At 39.8% G+C, this 21,263-nt stretch overlaps 4 protein-coding genes across 5 annotated transcripts in view; all 4 read right to left on the reverse strand.

Moving 5' to 3' along the window:
• Positions 1-147: 147 nt before the first annotated feature.
• r3hcc1 (R3H domain and coiled-coil containing 1) lies at positions 148-5,527 on the reverse strand. Its single transcript, XM_079242495.1, has 8 exons — positions 5,409-5,527; positions 5,018-5,160; positions 4,461-4,598; positions 2,910-3,459; positions 2,462-2,637; positions 603-673; positions 419-514; positions 148-282 (listed from the first exon to the last, which is right to left on the reverse strand). The coding sequence occupies exons 2-8, from the start codon at positions 5,059-5,061 to the stop codon at positions 173-175; spliced, it is 1,185 nt and encodes a 394-aa protein (XP_079098621.1). The 5' UTR covers positions 5,062-5,160; positions 5,409-5,527; the 3' UTR covers positions 148-172.
• Positions 5,528-7,150: 1,623 nt separating this feature from the next.
• On the reverse strand, positions 7,151-9,553 carry golga7 (golgin A7). The gene is made up of 5 exons (XM_079241603.1): positions 9,508-9,553; positions 9,030-9,152; positions 8,795-8,947; positions 8,585-8,686; positions 7,151-8,379 (listed from the first exon to the last, which is right to left on the reverse strand). Exons 1-5 carry the CDS (start codon positions 9,514-9,516, stop codon positions 8,332-8,334), a joined length of 435 nt encoding a protein of 144 aa, XP_079097729.1. The 5' UTR covers positions 9,517-9,553; the 3' UTR covers positions 7,151-8,331.
• A 747-nt stretch (positions 9,554-10,300) lies between these two features.
• On the reverse strand, positions 10,301-13,458 carry rplp0 (ribosomal protein, large, P0). Its single transcript, XM_079242706.1, has 8 exons — positions 13,422-13,458; positions 13,000-13,107; positions 12,715-12,890; positions 11,975-12,062; positions 11,273-11,419; positions 10,978-11,163; positions 10,749-10,889; positions 10,301-10,521 (listed from the first exon to the last, which is right to left on the reverse strand). The coding sequence occupies exons 2-8, from the start codon at positions 13,051-13,053 to the stop codon at positions 10,369-10,371; spliced, it is 945 nt and encodes a 314-aa protein (XP_079098832.1). The 5' UTR covers positions 13,054-13,107; positions 13,422-13,458; the 3' UTR covers positions 10,301-10,368.
• Positions 13,459-17,283: 3,825 nt separating this feature from the next.
• Positions 17,284-21,263, reverse strand: part of LOC306757260 (paxillin-like) — a 31,498-nt gene continuing 27,518 nt past the window's right edge. For both annotated transcript variants that reach the window (XM_079242262.1, XM_079242261.1), the window contains 3 exons: positions 20,150-20,231; positions 19,909-20,057; positions 17,284-19,814 (listed from right to left, as the gene is read on the reverse strand). In XM_079242262.1, the coding sequence (XP_079098388.1) occupies positions 19,548-19,814; positions 19,909-20,057; positions 20,150-20,231 (498 nt within the window). In that variant the 3' untranslated portion in view covers positions 17,284-19,547. The remainder of the gene's footprint in view (positions 19,815-19,908; positions 20,058-20,149; positions 20,232-21,263) is intronic.

Raw genomic sequence — 21,263 nt, forward strand, 5'->3', positions numbered from 1 at the left:
AAGTTTTTGAATAGTTTTCTTAACGCTGCGGTCAGATTGTACTTTTTCCAGCTGAGGTCACTAGAATGGCGAATTATCTGTATGCTCATACGACTCCAAAGTTTTTACTATATGCACCTGAAATCCGGCTCGTGAGCTCACCTGTGGCGTTCGACTGGATGTTAGAATCATGTCAGTATCTCTGCACTCTGCCTCGCCCCCGTATGCCTAAAGCTCTGGTCACCATCCGCCTGGCGACGGCACTGTCTGTCCTGGGACGTTCCTTCACCGGCTGGATAAACTCTGGAAGAAGTAAACAAAAAAGAATCTAATCTGCAACATCAGCAGACATCAGGATACTGACAAAATAATGATAGCGTGGCTGAATATCCCCCAAAACAGCCGGTAAGATTATTTTCAACAGCTGTGGAGCTCCTACCTGCCCGTCGGAGGGCTTTCCCTTGGGCTTTTCTGCTCCCCTCAGAAAGCGCTCGTGCCTTCAGCAATGGGTGGTCGATGGAGAGGGCATGCAGCGCTGCAGACAACACGACAAATACTGGTTTTAATCTCAGCTTTTAACCTCCAAGCTTGCATCACAGTGACAGTACAGCGAAGCACCTCACCTGCAGCCTCGCTAGAGAAAACCCCCAGAGCGTGTGTGTTGTCCACCCACTTGATCTTCATCCCACCATCACTGTAACATGACAGACAGGCGCTTTTTATCTAGTCCTTTCGGAGAATATCATCCTACTCAACAGTTTCTTTTATAAATAAATGTAAAAATAAATGAATGAAAAAATTGTCATAGTGAAGAATGTAAACTGTTGCACTAAAATATACTGAGATCTTAAGTTTTAATCCTCGTTAAAAGACTACTTTAATCCTGATTGCTCCTTCCTATTAGGATAAATAAGGAGGCATAGCTTCTATTCTATTCTATTCTATTCGAGCCATTTAGCAAACAGTTTTATCCAAAGCGTATGAGGTTGAGTTTTTCTTCTAATTCAGTCGAGTTCAGCACGGTACTGTTACATGAACTGTACTTCTATGGCACTTTTCACACACATACACACACACACACACTTATACGCATACAGCACTTCTATTGTTGTACTAAATGCTTTCTTACTCATCACACGCATTAATACCACATCTTCCATTGATCTGATAGACATTTCAGAAGGCGTTGTGGATCAGCGGTTAGGGGAATCGATCCACCAACTTTCTGGTTGGCTACTGCTCTTCCTCCTCAGGCACTCTAAATGGCATGAGGTTTAAATCAACACCTCTATGACAGCAGGAAACGAAGAGGTTACAGAACTACAACAGCAGATGTTTTCAGCCTGTCTTGGTTTTAGAGCTGAGTTAAAAAATTAATTAATGTAAATGAATCATTTTTTATTTAATTTGTCTAATTTATTGACAAAACTTGGAAGGTTGATTTTTTTTTTAAGACGTTTCCTTTGCTGCCCTACTCTCACATGACTTCTCGATGCTTCATGTCATCTTGTCATTCACACAACTGAAATTTTCCTGCGTCATGTCCGTCCCAAATCGTCCAGATGATGCCAAATTCAGATTTTTTTTTCCATTTACCACTGGATTACGTTCACCTGTAAACCATTTAGTATCTTATTGCCTCTCACATGAGCACCCTGAGCTCCGCCATGTTAAATGCTGAATGTTTTAAAAAGAACAGTAAGTGACGTCAATATGCAGGTACATACTCTAAAATAAGTCCGATAATTGACTCGGAACTTTATATAATAATCATTTGAATATTTTATTTCAGAAGAGCAAAGATGAAGTGTCAGATCAGATTATTACAGTAATCTGATTACTCCCAGATATCCAATTTTAACGGCCATGTAAACAGACTCGGTGTTTAAGAAAAAGTCATGAGAGTGTCTTTAAAATTTAAGAAAAAATGGTGTTATTGCAGAAACTTTTGTAAATAAATAAAAATCCAGGTTGTATCAGACTGTTGCTAATTGAATCGAATCGATTTAGGAAATTGATTCGATTCAATCGCCCAGCCCCAATTAGTATTGTTGAAGTGATGTAGGATATTGATTTTTATTAGGGCTGTGACAATATGCTTTTGTCCCAATTCGATTCAAATACCTAATATTCAATGTTGCTGATTTTTGTAGATTAAAAACAAAATAAAATAATAAAAAATTTTCATTTTTCTTGATTTTAATAAGGAAAAAACAACACAGTAGCCAGACCATAATTCTGCTGCTATAATGCCCAAGAAAACAAGTAAAAAGATCAATAAAAACAATAAAAATGACAAAATTGTATAATGGATTATTTTTTTTATTTTTAAAAAAAAAATTGATTTAACAAAAAAAATCGATTTTAAATTTCTGAAGCAAAGAAATCTCGATTTTTTGTTATTCGATTTTCCCTCTAATTTCTATGGAAGTAATGTACAGAGAACAGGAAGAGGTCCAGGATCTGAATTCTGGGCTCATACCTGTAGTCTGTGAAGGCATCGAGAAGGTCGTCTGTCTTGAACATGGCTGGAAAGTCGTAGATCTCGATCACGTGCCGAAAGTCGTCCGCGTTGAGAGAAACATTCTCGTAGATGGAATAGTCATTGTGAACGTGTTCAACAGAAACACCGTCTGCTTCTTTCAAATGTGCCTTAATCTGAGAGAAGAGAAGTGAAGACATGAGTTCATCAATGTCTTATTTATTCAATCAATATAATTTCACATCTGTTTGAAGGCGTTTATACCAGGGATCCTCAATCCTGGTCCTCGATGGCCGATGTCCTGCAGGCTTTCCAAGTGTCCCCGCTGCAACACACCTGATCAAATCAATGTGTATTCTGCAAACATGCAGTCAGGTGTGTTCCAGCAGGGACACTTGGAAAACATACAGTGCTTTAAGGTTCCCTGATATATTAAACTGTAACTTACCTGTTCAGTTAAATTGTCTGTCTCTGTGTCTTCTGTCTGAACATCAACTAAGTCCTCTGTCTTGTCATCCTCCAAATTCATATCAGCAAAACAGGACTGAGTCTGCTCCCAAACAAGACCCTCGTTTTCATGCGTTCTCAGCGCTTGCTTTTGCATCTTCTCCCGATGACACGGCACTGAACTATTTGCAGAAGTGTCAAGAATACTGTCCACTACACTGAGGTTTGATTCCTGAATTGAAGCGGATGAAAGTGTTGTATCTTCTGTAGTTTCGGGACAAGAGGTAAAAGAACTGTTGGTAGTGACACTGCTACAATTAGCTGAACTTTCTAAGTCTGTGTTCGATGTGGGGCCTTGTGGGTTTTGCAAAGATAGTCTCTCCCGAGCGGCTCGCGGCATGTACAGAGGCTGGTCGGGCCTTTTAGGTGCTCGGCTCCGTGATGGGATAGGTTTAGGTTTAAAGTGGCCTTCCACTTCCAGTCTACTGCTTTGGGGGTCTTCATATAAACAGCTGCTGCTTTCCAAATCGCTGTCATCTTCTAACTCAGCCCTGCAAAATAACACGCACACACACACAAATCAAAGCTCAGTTCCTGGATTACTTTTGCAAAATGTAATCTTACTCATAAATAAAGAAAGTAAAACTACATTATCTAATTAGCCAATGTCAAATATCTCCAATGCTGCACTTTAAAATACTACTGGCAAACTATGGAAGGTGTCTGGCTTATCTGTACGAACTGCATCTTCACACCTAATTAGAAAAGGACTGTTTCTAATCGTTTTAAAGTAGAATAAAATAAAACTGAGCTACAGTTGTGCTCATATTTATTCATACCCTTTCAATAAAGAAGTGAAAAACAGCTTCCTGTAAAATAAGCTGAAATTGACTAAAGTAATAATAAATTTAAAAATTTTATGAAAATCATTACATTATTTTCTAATTCTGGTTCAATAGTAAAACTTTTTTAAAAAAGCAAACAAATAAGATAATTTATTACATATTACATCACTCATAAACAAATATTTTGTTGAACAATCCTTTAATGTTTCCGCTACAGTCAGGTGTTTTCTGTTCCTCTCAGTTAGACTTCTGCACCTGTTGACAGGTATTTTGTCCCACTTTTCAACAGAAAAGTGCTGTAATTTGTCCAGGACCAATTTATTTGGGGTTTTTTTCTTTCAACTCAATTAATTAAAGTCTATTGCAGCGCTGAACAAAACCTGAGTATTTAGAGACAAACTAGAGCAGGGGTCGGCAACTCCGGTCCTCGAGTGGCACAGTCCTCCAAATGTTAGGAGCTGCAACACACCTGAATCAAATCAATGGCTAATTAGCAGACTTGTGCAGTTTGATGTCAAGCTCTGCACAAGTCTGCTAATTAGGTCTGATGTGTGCCAGGTGTGTTGCAGCAGAGAAACTCCTAAAATAGACACTTAATTTTTAAGTCTCCAGTTATTTGAGTGACTGTTGTAAATTTAGCCTTTTTTAATGAAAGGGGATGAATAAATATGAGCACAACTGTATATAGACTTAGGTTTGTTATGTACCTAAGCTCACAATGGCAGACCACCACTCTACGGCACCAGCCCTCCCCGACAGAAAAGGTGGCGAGCTCCGGCAGATCCTCTGTGGTCTTGTGAATCAGGTACCGTAGTCTGCTAGGTAATGGGGGAAACACGAGCACACTGGACAGACGGAGAGGATATGAGAGTAAAGATGGATGCTTTGATGGTCTGTATCCAGCAAGAGATGATGCTGAAGCACATCTATCCACTGCTAAGCTCAGTATGACTAAAATGAACATGACAAAATAACAATTAAATTGCATTTCTTTGTTATCACTGAAACACAAGGATATAAACCATATCAAGGTGTAGTTTGGTTTATATATCTAATCTACTAATGAGTTGACTTCCATGCAATTTGGTAAAAATATAAGTACAGTTTTACCTCGGATTACACATGAAGCACATTACTAAGGTGATATGCAGCAAGTACACAAATACATGTTGGCCTTGATAAAATAAAAGCTGTTTTACATCAGTTATCTGTGCGTTGGGTTAATGGTAACACAATCTATCCCCTAAAACAGTTTCATTCTTACCTTTTGCAGCTGTTTTTCTGTATATATGTTTCCAGCTCATCCATGACACTGTGCACAAACTGAATTTCTTGCTTAGGTAGAAAAACGCCATCGAAATTAGGAAACGCCAGGGTGGACAAAGGTTAGGGAGATAAAGATGGGTCCTGTTGACAGCACAGAAAGGTTTGTTATTACTGAGAAAACCTGTAACAACACTGCCATCATAACAAGAAAACATTACACTGGCTAGACGGGTTCATGTCTGCACAACCACTCACACAGATATGCTAAAAAGCCTGAACATAAACAATGTTTTGACAAGTTCGCGTCTTCTGAAAATCCATTCAAAACTATGAATATTTGGTCAGCAGTCACGTGCAATGATGCAATCTGTGTCTTAAACTTTACCCACTTCTTACTGGTTTAAAAGGTTAAAAGTGTGGCGTTTGTTGGGACCACAGGTTGGTGCAGAGATGCGACGGTTGCAGGTGAAAACCTGGGTGTTTGTTTCAGAGACGCGCTACCATGTTTGTTCACCGGAAGCAGTTTTACTTTCCTTTCACGCTATAATGGACTGTATCCGTTTAAACTCTTCAAAATAAAAGCAGTGGTTAGCGAAACTGAAAATCAGCACCTCCAAATCTGAGTCCATGGGCCTCAGCCAGAATAGGGTGGATTGCCCTCTCCGGGTCGGGAGTCAAGTCCTGCCTCAAGTGGAGGAGTTTAAATATCTCGGGGTCTTGTCCATGATTGAGGGAAGGATGGAGCGTGAGATCAACCGACGGATCGGTGCGGCGTCTGCAGTAATGCAGACTCTGCGCCGGTCTGTCGTGGTGAAGAAGGAGTTAAGCCAGAAGAGAAGTTCTTGATTTACCAGTCGATCTACGTTCCTACCCTCACCTATGGTCATGAGCTGTGGGTCGTGGCCAAGGCCGGATTATCCAATGGACATTAAGGGCACAGGCCCTGGGGCTCGTGTGGGGCAAACACCAGCAGTTCGGACATGAAACAAAATGTACATAAAAGCCAGATAGTTACACCACAGTGTCTAGTGTATTGGTATTGGTACCACTGGCTGAGAGATGTTAGACATGTTGTTTCACACTATCATTCACAATGATGCGGTGGGGAAGGGGGCCCCTTTGGGCCCAGGGGCCTGTGCACTTTTAAACCTGCCCTGGCCGTGACTGAAAGAACGAGATCTCGTATACAGGCGGCTGAAATGAGTTTCCTCTGTGGCCGGGCTCTCCCTTAGAGATAGGGTGAGGAGCTCGGTCATCTGGGAGGGGCTCAGAGTAGAGCCGCTCCTCCTCTGCATAGAGATGAACCAGTTGAGGTCGCTCGGGCATCTGGTTAGGATGCCTCCTTGATGCCTCCCTGGTGAGGTGTTCCAGGCATGTCCTTCTGGGAGGAGACCCTGGGGAAGACCCAGACAGACCCAGAGTTGGCAAATGTGGCTGGGGAGAGCAAAGTTTGGGCTGCTGCCCCTGCGACCTGACCCCGGATAAGCGGCAGAAGATGGATGGATGGATGGATTGATAGATAGCAAAACTTTTTTTTTTTTTTTAAATTTGATAACTCACACCCAAGCAAATATATATAACAAACATGGCTGTGCTTTTACAATTGTAACACTTGAAATAAAGGAACAATTGAGAATAATTCGAGCAATACATCAAAAAGATTAAATAAATCAAAAGTGCAAAAATGAGGCCAAACATTGCAAAAGGTAATAAGACTTCAGTCTGAGACAATTGAGTCCATGGGAATATTGTGTACATAGAAATACATTGTTTGAGCTATAGGATTTTTCACACAATTCAAAGATTTTACATATAATTTCAGTTCATTTAAAAAAAAAAAAAAAAAAAAAAAAAAAACAAATTAGGGGAGCATTTCAGAACTTTACATTTGTGAATAAAAAAATTTGGCTAAACATAAAGAGATTTATACAGAGTTCTTCTTTCTTGGATTTAATCAGCATACAAAATATAGTGGTATTTCTATCTATATATATGGGAGACAATGGAAAAGTATGATTTAACCAATGGTTAGCAAAACTTTCAACCGCTACCTCTACCCGTTTAAAGCCTTTTGTTCTCTTCTTGAGATTAGGATTTAAAAAGATAATGAATACATAAAATGACAACAATAGTTCAAGAAACAGCTATTTATTAAGATAAAACATGGCAATAACTGTAAGAAAGGTAGACCAATTGTATCAAACACCATCCACGACAATCACCTGCAAGGAGTTTCCAATTTTTTTGAGATGTTTGGTGATTTGGAGATCAATTGCAATATGAACCTGTGGTAAAATATATACAAATCAAAATTATTTGGGAGATTTCCAGCTCGTGTGAAACACAAGAGTTCTCAAAATGTATTAGGTCGAGTGATAAATTTGGTAAAACGTGATCCATCTTTAAAGTCACAAAAATCAGTTTACAACTTTTAGGACAAGCTCCACCACCTAAAAAAAGCTCACATTCTTTTACAATTTTAAAAAACATGTCTCTGCAAGACTAAAACCATCATATAAATACTGTGGAGAACTACCAATAACCATATAGTTTACAGACTGGGTTTACAACTCAAGCCCAATATGCATAATCTATGATTATTGGCAACCACACGTTTTCTGACTTTACATTTGAAATGTAACATATTCACATCAAATCATTTGTAAGTTCAGTGGTCTTCATATAATATTTCACACAGGGGCACAATGCATAAAGACTGGTCTTGGTCAATGGGTCATGATTTAGGCAACGCTTTGTGTATCAAAAGACAAGATAACAAAGGTACACACATATAATGAGAGGCAGACATAGAGTACTTATAAATATCAGGAAAAAGGATCAGATTTAAAGTATATACATGATTCAGGAGAGGTCTGAATATAGTCAGAAGAGTATCAGGTCAGTCATCAGTGAAGTACGAGAGAAAGAAAAAATGTTACAAGACAGACAGAAGGCTAAAAGTCATAGAAATTTGTTCTTACATGTTAGTGTAATGTTGTCATTATATTACAGAACAACAAATAAAGGTCAGATTTAGCTGGAAAATAAGCTCCATGTTTTCAATATAAGAGGGCCAATTTAACCCTTTGGCATTTCAGCAGACCGCAGGCAGGACAAACGAATGCCCAAGGGTTACTTTAATTGTATTCAGTTATAATGACGAAGGCTTTTCTGATTCCCATCTCACCCGCACCCCAAATTTCTGCTTTTGTAGATAGAGAACATCAACTCATTGGAAGTCCAAAGGAATTTTCCTGAATGAAGCCGACTCTTGATCAGAAATGAACCTGAATGACATCCTGCTGGACTCTCTTATCTGCCAGAACCAATACTTCTGTCTTCAAAGATGGTAATTTCAACCTGGAAAGTGGCAAGTTAAGGAAAAGACACAGTGCCACACACACACACATAACTTACACAGAGATATTTTCCGGCATTACTGTATTAAGTATAGTTTTCCAAGACCACAAAAAAGGGAAAAACTGATCATTCTATTGACTCCATTCCTACCAGCAAGTGATCATATGATACATAATGTGTATAACATTAGCCAGATCCAGGATACAACTCTGAGGCCTCTTTCGATGGGGTCAGTCAGCAGCAACCCCCTCGGGGCATAAATCTTCTCATTCTGGTCCTTAATGTATCTGTCAATCTTCTTTAACACCTGTACACAGAAACGGAAACGCACATATCATTTCAAAATACACACAAAATGTGTAAAAATTCACACCCTAAAAGCGCTAATAAGAACATCTCACTTCAAGGGTTTTACCTTTTCATAGTGTGTTTCCATACAGAGGAAGATGGTGTAAGCAGTCAGACAAGCCAGACAGCCTTCCAGGTACGACTTCCCCCCCAGTTTCTCCGCCTCTGCATACAGGTTGTTCAGAGTCTGGATGGTCTCCTCAAATTGCTGCCTATCAAGCTGAAACAACATCAACAGTTTTCATCCACAATCCTGAAGTATGTAGAAAACCCCTAACCTTCCCAGTTAAAACTGTACATACCCTTGACTCCAGTTCGGAGGGAAACTTGGTCTGAAACTTGCATATGGTTCCTGAACTGTAGTCTCTTTGTATAAACACTTTGGAGGAGACAGCTGGCTGCTGGAGGTCCTGTAAGCTGTGAGTCTGGACAGAGATGCAGAGATAAGTTAAATTTTAGAAAATGAGGGAACAATAACACGGTCAGAGTTGGTCAAATACTCATTTCATAAGATGAGGTAATAAAAAAAAAAAGTATTTTACTGTCTTTCGTCTGTATAATTTGACTACAACACCAGCCATATTGAAGATAATGTAATAGCATACATTGCAATCTGCCTACGAGATGACATGTCGTCAGCTTCTTTTCCTAACGATCTTAGAAAATACGGCATTAACTTTGGACACCAAATACAGAAACACGTCGTTAAACTGTACAATTATATTTAAAAAAAGACCTCTCAGTGATCTTTTAATAATCGAATTAAACGTAAAATCTCACCTCAGCCATAGCGGACGTTCCTCCTGTAGCTGCTGCGCATCGCAATACAACTTCCGGGAAGAAATTTTCAGAATAAAAAAATATTTTGTGTCCAAATTTGTATATATATTCCGTAGACTATTCTTTATATGAATAAAGTAAGTATTGAAGAATTATGAATAAAAATGTCTTAAACTAATGGGCAAGAAAAATATAAGAGGCGCCCCCACTAATACCTAATTAGTTAAACTCACTACACATTAAATCAGCGTTTTACTCGTAGTGGAAAATAAGTTCAGTTAATGCCCACATTGTAAAACTACAATATTGTTGATTGTGAGTTTTAACCTAAACAGTGTGCCTCGTGGTTTACATGATAAAATATAAAATACCGAACAGAAAATTGTAAATTATTTTGAAGGCTGACACACCCAAGTTTCCGGTGTTACAGCAAAATCTGTAACCCATCAGAATTTATGACTAGCAGGGGGCGCTAGTTTACATTTCTCTGCATTTACGTCCCAGAAGACGAGCAAGACAGCACTGAAAATTCTGGTATAGAAGGAATAAAACAGTCTTTATTTAAGGCACTCATTCTGATGGCTATCAGAAATGCTGCAATTTTCCTGCAAAAAACGTCAAACATAATATTTGACATCATTGAACACATCTGGACTACGACAATTTCAATCCTAGTGGTCAGTTTGACCTTTTGTCCTACCTAATAAGAGTCACCATTTTAGTGGCATGACTTGAATAGAACAGTTATTAATTCAGCATCTTTTCCAAGAAACAAAGAAAATGCAGACAAAAACATGTTTTAAAAGAGTTTATTGAATCGTGGTCTTTTGTGACTCAAAACTGGTTCTGTTCGCTGTGGATTTAGTCGAACAGACCAAAGCCCATGTCATCATCAGATTCTTCAGACTCTTCCTTTACCTCCTCCTTAGCAGCTGGAGCTGCAGCGGTCTCTGCAGCTGCTACAGGTGCTGCTGCGGCAGCAAACGCAGATGGGTTGACCAGGTAGGCTTTGACCTGTGGGGAAAATTTGAAATGTTCATTTTAAACCCATATCAACACAGTATTGAGTTGAATCTTTAGAGAGCTGTGTGAAACAACCTGCCCCCCACTGGCTAGAAAGAAACCAGCAGGAATATAATGAACCAAGTTGCTCTTTGCAGGGTGATCGACAATGCAGCACTACACGGGCTACATCGACACCTAACCTGCAAGTCAGCTATGCATATTTTGCTGCATAATACCTTTTCTGCCAGAGGGAAGGAGTAGTCCGTCTCCACGGCTACAGCCAGAACTCTCTTGTAGCCGTTGATGATTGTGTGGGGGACGGAGGCCAACGTGGGATAGCCGATCTCCAGACACACACTAGCAATATTCCTCACACCCTGGAAAATACAAAAGGTTTTGAACAGTTAATTTACACGTATTATCTACAGCAAAAATGTGACAGTAAAAAAACCCCATAAATCTCACCTCTAAGAACCGGGTATGCAGAGAAGCCTCTGTGATGTCAAGCACCTCAGGGCTGTAAACACTGCCGTTGTCATACACCTGCTGGATGATGAGTCCGAAGGAGAAGGGCGAGATGTTCAACATGTTGAGCAGCGTGGCCTCGCTGGCACCAACCTTGTCTCCAGTCTTAATCAGACCAACATCACTCTGGGAAGAAAGAAATGGTTACAGGATGCTACTATTAGATATAAATCGTTGGTTCAAATATTAAATGTTAAAGAATTAAGTTATAATAATCCGGGTCTGCCAAGCTCACCAAGATTTCAATGGTTCCTCTGGAGATTTTGGTGGTGATACCCAGAGCCTGGAAGAAAGAGGTCTTCTCAGGACCCAACCCTGTGTTCTGGGCTGGCACCGTGACATCACAAGGGGCAATAGCTCCTGCACGGGCAGCTGCTGGTACCTGGGATAAATCAGAGAAACATCCTATATTGCAACTTCACGGAAAAGCCTTAAATGATCAAGTCATTTGGATTTTAACATGCAAATGTCTGAAACCTTACGTCCCTGGCAGCCAACAGATTAACAGACAGGTATAGCGAGGAAACAGGTTCATGTTTGCAGGGGGAACGACAATGCAGCACTTCACAAGCTGCACTGTAACTATCCTGCACAAATTCATTTTATTGTCCCCTAACAATTTTTAGCTGCACACTGCATCATTAACTACAAAATTCAGCCAAGCCCAGTTTATGAAACCAGCTCTGACACATACCATAACCATAACATTTTGTATTTTCTTCTTACAGTGTTTTAATGGAGTTTATAGTCCATTCATTCATTGTGAACTTTGTTATTCAACCATTCCAATTATTTAAATAATCCTTAAGTTTGTGTTCAGGGGCTTCCAACATGTACAGTCACTGTAGAATAATGTAATTTGTTCTTAACAGATAGATCTTATGCAAAAAAAAAAACCTTACTTATTCAATCTGGTCTCTTTGGGGATGGTTTTTACCTTGTTTGCCAGCAGCATGTCCCTGACCTCAGTCAGATCCTCCTTGGTGAAGACAAAGCCCACATTTCCTTTAATGTGGGGCAGGAGCCTGTCAAATCATAAAATAATTATTATGCATGTAAACAGATATATATATATATAGATAGAGAGAGAGAGAGAGAGAGAGAGAGAGAGAGAGAGAGAGAGAGAGAGAGAGAGAGAGAGAGAGATTTTTTTTCCTTCACAATTTTAAAATAGATTTTTTGTTAAATCAATTTTTTTCCCCACAAACTAAAATAATTTATGTAATTTTTATTGATCTTTTTTTTATCGTATTCTTGGGCATTATGGCAGCAGAATGATGATCTGGCTACTGTGTTTTTTTCTAATTGAAATTAAGAAAAATGACGAGCAAAATAAAAATTTTTTGCTTTTAATCTACAAAATCAGCAATATCAAAGAATTGTGAGAATCGCAATTAAGATCTAATTGGTACCCAAAAAAATCAGAATCGAATCGGGACAAAAGCATAGAGTCACAGCTCTTTTTTTTTATTTTTTTAACCCGAGTTTAACATATTGAATGTCTGAGACCTTGCGTCCCTGGCTGACAGGGGATGTAGTCAGACAGGGATAGCTGGAAACATGTCACTTTTAGCAGGGGGAACGACCACACAGCACCACACTAGCTGTACAGTAGATAGCCTGCTCTGATAAACGGGATATTCAAGGTATCAAAAGTTATGGGACCAGCAAACTCACTTCTCCAGAGCAGGATTGTTCTCCAGGTGGCCACGGATGGCTTTGCGCATCATGGTGTTTTTACCCATCAGCACCACAGCTTTTCCACGCAGAGACATCCTGATGGTCTGCATCTGCTTGGAGCCCACATTGTCCGCCCCCACGATGAAGCATTTTGGATAATCATCCAAAAGTTGCTGTAAACATATCACTGTACGTCAACACATATTTCATTATAAAGCACAGTTAAACATTTATTGAGTGCGTGGCTCCAGCTTTTATCATCTGAAATTAAATCAAACTTACGATGATTTTCATAAAATAGTTGGACTTCCACGTGGCCCTGTCTTCCCTGGGCATCTTGACAGTGCTTCCAAGGATCGCTCAACAGCTGGTTTAAAGACAAGGTGTTACCTATAACATGGTAGTAAGATATTTAGTAAATGGGCTTTAGATTAAGTACAATCAACAACAAAATAAAGAAATTCAGCAGCTCAAACACGTTGCCGATGGCTAATGCTAGCAGGCTAATGGAAAGCTATCAATAGCATATAAGGCCACGCTTTGTAAGACTGCATTATATTTCCACAAGTACACACGTGGCGTAAAGCAGCAAATATGTTTGCCATATGTCTACAATACTTATTCACTATAACCATAAAAAATATATTTTATTGGCGCTAAAAAAAAATAAAAAATAAAAAAAAACTAAGACAAGTATCACCTACCGCGTTTTAGGGTCGCGTGAAAGAAAAGAGGAAGAGGATGGGCGCGAGAAGTTTATATACAAAACGAATGACCAATCACAGTGCGGACATCAGCACTATCTTCACGCCTATTGGATCATTTTCTTGTCAATCACAGCTAGCCCTCACCATAGACATGGGCGGATCATAGTATCACGCTGCCTATACGAGCTGACGTTTCATTGCGCCGCCATTTTGGGTGGGTCACCCGTGCGCCTCCAATGCATTGTAAGCTGTAGGTCCAATCACAACAATAACTTAACCAATTTTCTCCTGATTTTTCCTCACAGTTTGGTTTGTTACAAAGGACGGATATATTGTTATGATACCGATCATTGTAAAAGATTAAAAAACAACGTGCTTTTATGCTAAAATATTTGTATATGTTTATTAACTAACACATTAGGTAGCTACAACATAAGTAAATGTCTGAATGAAATCCATACTAGCATGTTTGATTGTTTATTTATGCATTTGGATTTGTCTATCTTTTTTGTTAAATGAATTATTATTCAACCTCGTGAAACGTAATTGCACACCATCCGCTTTCAATATTTCACCGGTTATTGCAACCGTACAGACGACAAATATAGACAAACAAATAAAGCCGGTAAAAAACATAACGTAAATATGCTACCATGTAAAACTCTCTTTGTGATGCATCAATATCACTTTTCCATAAACAGCTCCTATAAGTCAAATTCATCATTTGTTTTTAGTAGATTATTCACTGTGTTAACATTATTGATTAAACAATTGTGTAGAAAAGTGTTTTGTTTGTGTGTAATATATACACAGAAAACAGTTTTGTGGGGAAACTACGTTGACTCCGCAGCAAGACTGGAAAGCGGAGACCCATCCAATATGGCGGCGACGGTGGTTCACTCTCCTGCCATAAATGAGGCGCCTCTATATATATTATGTCTATTCCACTACTTCCGCGTCAACGTAAAGCAAAAAGAAAGCGTGGGACCTTTTTTTTAACGTTCAAAGCTGGAAAATACATTTTTGTTGTCGCTAATTAACTAGCACATCTGTTTGGAGATAAAACAACGATGACACAGCCTGCTGGACAAATTCCTTCCGAAGTCTGGAACCACGTGTTTGGGTATCTGACAGCCAAAGACAAATTTAACGTCCGGGCATCCTGCAAACATTTCAAGAAACTTGTCGACCACTGGTCCCTCTGGAGAGACTGGACAGTAGTTTTGAGCTTTAAAAATGGTGCTTACAACGCTAAGTTTTGGGCCACTCTTCGTCGCAGAAGAGTCACAAGTGCGGTGATGAGGAGCAACAAAGAGAAAGACTGGAAAGACCTCGCAATGTCCCTTCCGACTCTCACTACAATCGTAATTGAGCAATGCATCAAAGCTGCTTTCAGCTTTCTGAATTACTTTCCACATCTGAAACGCCTGGCAGTAAGAAGCAGTGATCTGTTGTTTGATTGCAGCCAGATGTCTCGTCCTGAGCAGCTGACTCATCTCAGCATATGCTGTGATAAATGCTCCACTACATCTAATAGTAAATTCCTCAATGCAATGTGCCAGTTCACAAATCTTACATCTCTGGCTTGGCATAATTTAGAATTATTCGGAGTATTATTTTGGACTATGCAGACCTTACTTTCATTCCTGCCCAGACTGAAGCATCTCTCCTTGTCTATGAAACACCCCTTTCATGACTCTGGTAGAGATGTGGTAATCAACCAGAGAGTCTCTGGTTTGTCAAGTTTGGAGCTCATCAACTATTCGTATAATTCATTGCCAGAGGATGCAATGAAGCTGACCCCTTACCTGAACAGTCTTGCTGTTTTCTTCAAGCATTCGCATCAGGAGATGCAACAAGGAATGCCATTGCCTCACCTGAAAACATGGCTGCGTGATCTCCCCCAGTTGTCAACCTTGGTTGTGGTTAAGGGTCCTCCTGTTTCGATGTACGCCACCGCCATCCCAGCCACCGTGACCAGTCTCACATTGTGTGTTGCAGGGTTTTCCTCAGAGGACATGGCAGCCATTGCAGTGCAGGTACCAAATCTGCTACACCTGCATATAGACACCTGGCCTTCACATCTGGATGCTCGCATTGCTCAAATCCCACAGCTGTTTCCAAAGCTGAAAAGTCTCAAACTTCGCCACGAACACGTGCCAGAGAAAGACTTTTTGTACCTCCACCAGCTGCAGGACCTGGAATACTTGGAGGTTCTTGATAATCAGCAGCACAGCCATGATCTTGCTGTCAAACTTCGAACTCTCACTAAGCACAAGCTTCGTGTTGCCACCTCTCCTCGCCAAAGAGATGTGCTGTTCTGCCATTGTGTTTCTCAGGTCTATTAAGCTGTAGGACCAGCTGGGCTGTCAACCAATGTTGATGAAGCCTCAGGATCAAATTCATGTTTCTATTTAAGAAGAAAAAAAATACTGAAAATTAATCATCTGTGCCTTATGACAGCTGTTTAATCCCAGAATGATTTGAATGTTTGTGGTTCTCAACACCTGGTTTAAAATTTTAAATATTCAGATGTTTGTTATAATTTATCACAACTTATTCTTGAAAATACACAGTTGTGTGGTCCTGAATCAAATCGCTAAATTCCCATCATGCATGTCATTCAGCACTGCAGAGGCCTTGTAATGAGTCGTTCATTCGATTCAGGTGTTAGAGATGCATCTAAAAGTTGCAGGATTGTAGCTCTCAAGTATTGGGTTTGGGCCCCTCTGGTCCAAACAATATATTTATTGCTCTAAGTCTACATCAGGGGTGTCCAAAGTCAGTCCTCAAGGAACGCTGTCCTGCAAGTTTTCCATGCATCCCTGCTCCAACACAACTGGCTACCATTAAATGGATCCAACAGTCAATAAAGTTCTGCACAATGACTGATTAATTGGAGTCAGGTGTGTTGGAGCAGGGTTAAATGAAAAAACCTGCAGGATTGTGGCCCTCGAGTACTGAGCTGGACAACCCGGTCTGTATTTCAATGCATTATGTTAAACTCAGCTTTATATCTTTATAACATCTTTGTAGCAGACGTGCAACTCAAAATATTTTAACAAACTTAGTAACATGTAAAAAAAAAAAGGTAAAAAGTCCAAATAAAAGTTAAAAATGTGCAGAGCATTTAAATACAAGAGACATGTAGATAAGTGGATTAGTGAACCTGTCAATCAAATGCTGACACAAGGTCAGAATATAATAAAGTTTTTGCCACTTGAAATGTTTTATTCACAAATGTTGGTAGCTGTTTGTTGTAAGAAGTGACAAATTAATGCTTTACACAAACTCTAAAATTAATATGTTCTAATCTCGTATGAAGTGCTATGATGATATTAATTTCCTCAATCCACAGGTGTCAAACGCCAGTCCTTGGGGGCCGGTATCCTGCAGGTTTTAGTTGCCAGCATGCTCCAACACACCTGACCGAAATGAATACACAGGTTGACAAGAAGCGGCTGGATCCATTTGATTTTAATCAGGTGTGTTTGTAGAGAGTAACCCTGCCGGATACCGGCCCTCGAGGACTGGAGTTTGACAATCCTGCCTTAATCGCTTAGGCCAGTTAAGGGTCGCGGGGAAACTGGAGTCTATCCCAGCAATCACTGGAAGACAGGCAGGCACACCTGGACAGGTTGCCAGTCCATCACAGAGCCAACAAAGAGACAACCAACCATTCACGTGCTCTCCTAGGGACAATTTGGAATAATCATCCCCCCAACATTTCTTTCTTTCATTTGTAACCGTTATAAATGTTTTAATACAATTTATGTGTCCGAGATCTGATGTGATGCAGCGCAGATGAATACAGTATTAATTTGTTAAAAGTAAAAGCAAAAAAGTTAACCAAAAACAATGCCAGAAATAATTTTATATTTTATTTGCAGAAGTTTACCAACCAAGTAATAAGGACCCGCAAAGGCTAAAGCCCTGTCAACACAAAAGAGCCGCACAAATTCCTGGCTCATGAGACAATTCAGATAGCAAAAGATCACATGAATGTGTCTCCATTTACAAAGCACAGTTCACTTAATCACATTAAAGTAGTAAAAGGCAGATTTTTTTTTTCATTTTTAATGGATTCTCTGACAGAAGCAAAACTATAAGGCGATTAACTGTGAGATCAATATACATAAGCAAAATGAATGACCTACTTTCTTTACCAACACATTTTCCCCTGCTACATCCTTTACATCTGAATCTGTTACAAGCAAACACCATAATGTGTGCCGATTGAGTCAGGACACATTTATTACAGTGAAAGTTCAGAGTTAAAACGCAGCACAGCAGGTGGCACCACCCCCAGACTTCAGCCCCTGAGACCGAGAGCTCAACAGTGTGTAAGACCTTATTGCATTGACACATTTGGCACATTTCAACTCAAATCTGGATATTCTGCATTGACTCCTCGAACACACACAGATCAAAACTAAAGACAATATTGTAGTTCCCCATGAAAAGAATAATCAAGAAAAACGGCAAGTAAAAGATGATTTTGTGTAAATTTTTGCATGAACCCGGCCTATGTTTGGCATCATAATCCGATTCCTGACCAACATCCACCCTCCATCAGCAAGCTCCACACTGAGACCTTTAACGAAACAGAGGCACAGTCCATGATTCATGATAATATAAAATAAACAATACAGGGGGTGATTTCTTCTGAAGTCTGACACACAGGAATCTAAGCTGGTACATGTGTCTGTGAGCGAGAAGGAATGAGACCTGGGTAAAATATTGTCACAGTAGGCTACATGCTAACAGAGCCAGCTCTTTGCATATCAGTGTGAGCCCTAACAGCTCAAAAATATATAAATTCTCATCAAAACGGACAAAACACAGTTCTGTCGCCGAGTTGAGCCTATATAAGCAGGTATATAAACGTAGAATCTGATTGTAACAGCGACTGGCAGCTGGTGCTGATTCAACTCCACAGAAAAGAAAAGAGCATGCTTCTAATCCAAACACACCATCAGACTGTCAAAATATTAATCCAGCCTGATTGACAGATTAAATGCAGGGATAATTTCTCATTAACAAAACATTAAAGTGTGGAAAAATAATTCATTTAAATGTATTCAGTGATAACTGAGCAAATACAGCAGTAAAAACCCCCATTTTGGCTTGTTTTCCTCATTAATTTTACCACCCCTTTTTATTACCATATGAAATATATTATTCTTACCTACTTTTCTGCTACAGTAATTCAATTTTATTTAACTTGACACGCATAAGTTGGCATAATTAAGTAAAGGCAAAGTTATTCTTTGCAACTAAAAGAAGAAAAAAAAAGTAATTTTACGTTTAAATCACTTACCGTGGGATATATGCATAAAAAATTGTACAAATCAGAACAAAAGTGAGAGAAATGTTTGTTGAAACTGAGAAAACATGAGTTCATTTTCACAGGAAATCTGTATTAATGAAGTAATATCATCAGGATGGCACTAAATTCTACAATACGCCTAAAGATAGTCTCGTCAAGAGATCTCTTGTTGCAAAAGTGTGCAAAGATATTGAACAAACATGTTAAAGAGAACAGGATGTGTGTTGGTGTGCGTGTGCATATTATGTTATTATCTGAAATGGCACCAAGTTTCCAAAGCTACAAAAATACTTTTTTTTTTCCCTCCCCAACGCTCATTGGCCAAGCACTGCACATTCAACGCTCATGTTACTTTAAAACTGCGTAGCTTAACTCTCAATGGTCCATGCAATCAGGCAGCTCTCTCAGATCTGCATAATTCCACCTTAAATGCAAGGTCTTGCCCTGCGATGTGAGAATAAAATCATTCACAAATCAAAACCATTTATGTACACAAACACGGGAAAGCAACGTCTTCCTGTATTGTTCCTTTTGCACGAGGGGGAATAAAGTCTAAATAAAAATCTCTTTGGGCTCCGTTAAAAACATCTCTAGTAAAAGTGTAAAAGTTTGGACATCCTGAGGAGTCCTTTCAGTGTCATCGTTAGGTGAGACATCTTCCACTTTTACCATGTCATCAAACAAATCTGTCTGAGAAATCACTGACTCATAGATACACACAGACATGTGAGTGCTCTTATATCCACGTGTGCATGTAGACTTACACACACTTAGACATACAGCCGACATGCAGTCTAACTGAAGAGTTTGACAAAGCAGCCGTGGCAGTACGGCTTGTCATTCTGCTCCTTAAAGGTGCCCTTGTTAAGCTGCTTGAGGCAGAAAGCACAAACAAAGTGCTCTGGGTGGAACTTCTTGCCCATGGCCGTGATGCAGCGACCCGTGATGGGTTTCTGGCAGCCAGAGCACAAAGAGCCGCGCCGCTCGTGGTAATGAGCCTCGCAATACGGCTGCCCGTCGTGGTCGAAGAAGCTGCCGTTTATGAATGGTGTGAAGCACTCCTGGAAAACAGAAAAGCCGCAACACGTTTACAGATAGTCGGGATACATAATTAATCTTAAATCTGATGATTTGTGTTTGCATCAGCTGACTCACCCTGCAGACAAAGCACTCAGGATGCCAGAGAGAATTGAGAGCAGAGATGTAGTTCTCGAGGATGGCACGAGCACAACCCCCACATTTAGGGGCAAACATGTCAAAGTAGTCCTTTCTGCAGAATGCCTTCCCATCCTTCTCATGGAAACCTAGATGGCCGCAAAGACACACACTGATTCCCTCTCTGTTCTCCTTTTAACAATACTCTGATGGCCTGATTAAACATATGCATGTCTGCTACCTTCTGGTCCAAAGAAGGCTCCACACTGGGCACAGAAGAAGTGCTCCGGATGCCAAGTCTTGTTCAGTGCTGTCACGACTTTCTGTTAAGTCAGGGAAAAGAAAAAAGTCACTTTCTTGTATTCTCATATAAAGCAAGTGAATTCCTCCGGTATTCCAAGATAAAGTCAAAGTGTAGAAATGTCTGTCTGTGGTTACAGGAAAAACTGGCACATCACTAAGGCCAGGAGAGGGCAGGCAAAGTCAAGGCACGCTGGCATCTCTTAGCAGCTTTAGCTGGAAGCAACTGTTTTCTATTTATTAGGGTTTCTAATACATTTAAAATCTATCATTTCTGCAGCAGAACAGTGTTTATGATCTTTAATCTATCATTTCAGAGTTCCTAATGTTTCAGGGCAGAAAGAACTCTTCGTTTTGCCACCAGGAGGTGCAATGCTGCACAAAACGTACGTTAAATCACTGTAAAAGCAGGTGCAGATGTAAAGTTGCTAACTTAAAGTAATCACAGTAGAATACACTGCATTTGTAGAATTGATAGTTATTTAGAATGAATCAAAAACTATTTACAGCTGATTAAAAGCAGTAAATATCAAGTGTAGCTTTGTATTTTTCTTCTTTGCTGAGAAATGCAAATGAAAAGCTCAGTGATTCACTCAGATCTTTAGAGGAAAGAAGGAAACCAAGAGACTGCTGAGCCGTGGATGTAAAGCATTGCATGACAATCAGTTGGAAAGCCTTGTGAAAGACTTCTGTTGGCCTTCCTGCAGGCTAGAATTCACTAGACACTATCGTCTTGCTTCAGAGTGCCTCTGGCACTGTGAGGCGTGTGCGAGAGCATGGCTAGAGGCAAAAAATAAAAATAAAACCCACCCACCGTCCAAAAAAAATAAAACTTTGGGAGAGTGTCACCATGAAGACTAGAGTGAAGGCTAAAGTCATGCAGAGACGCTACGCGAGTTTGTCTGCATTGGTTTTGGGCAGGTTATTTTAAAAACTGTGAAAACTTAACAGAAAAAGTAGTTTGCTTTGTGTTCAACATGGAAACTCATCTAAATTTATCTCTAATGAATCTGCATACTTGGATTTTAGTTTACAGTTGAAAAAGAAAGAAGTTA

This window comes from Telmatherina bonti (genome assembly GCF_933228915.1).
Source record: "Telmatherina bonti genome assembly, chromosome: 6".
Taxonomy (NCBI): Eukaryota; Metazoa; Chordata; class Actinopteri; order Atheriniformes; family Telmatherinidae; genus Telmatherina; species Telmatherina bonti.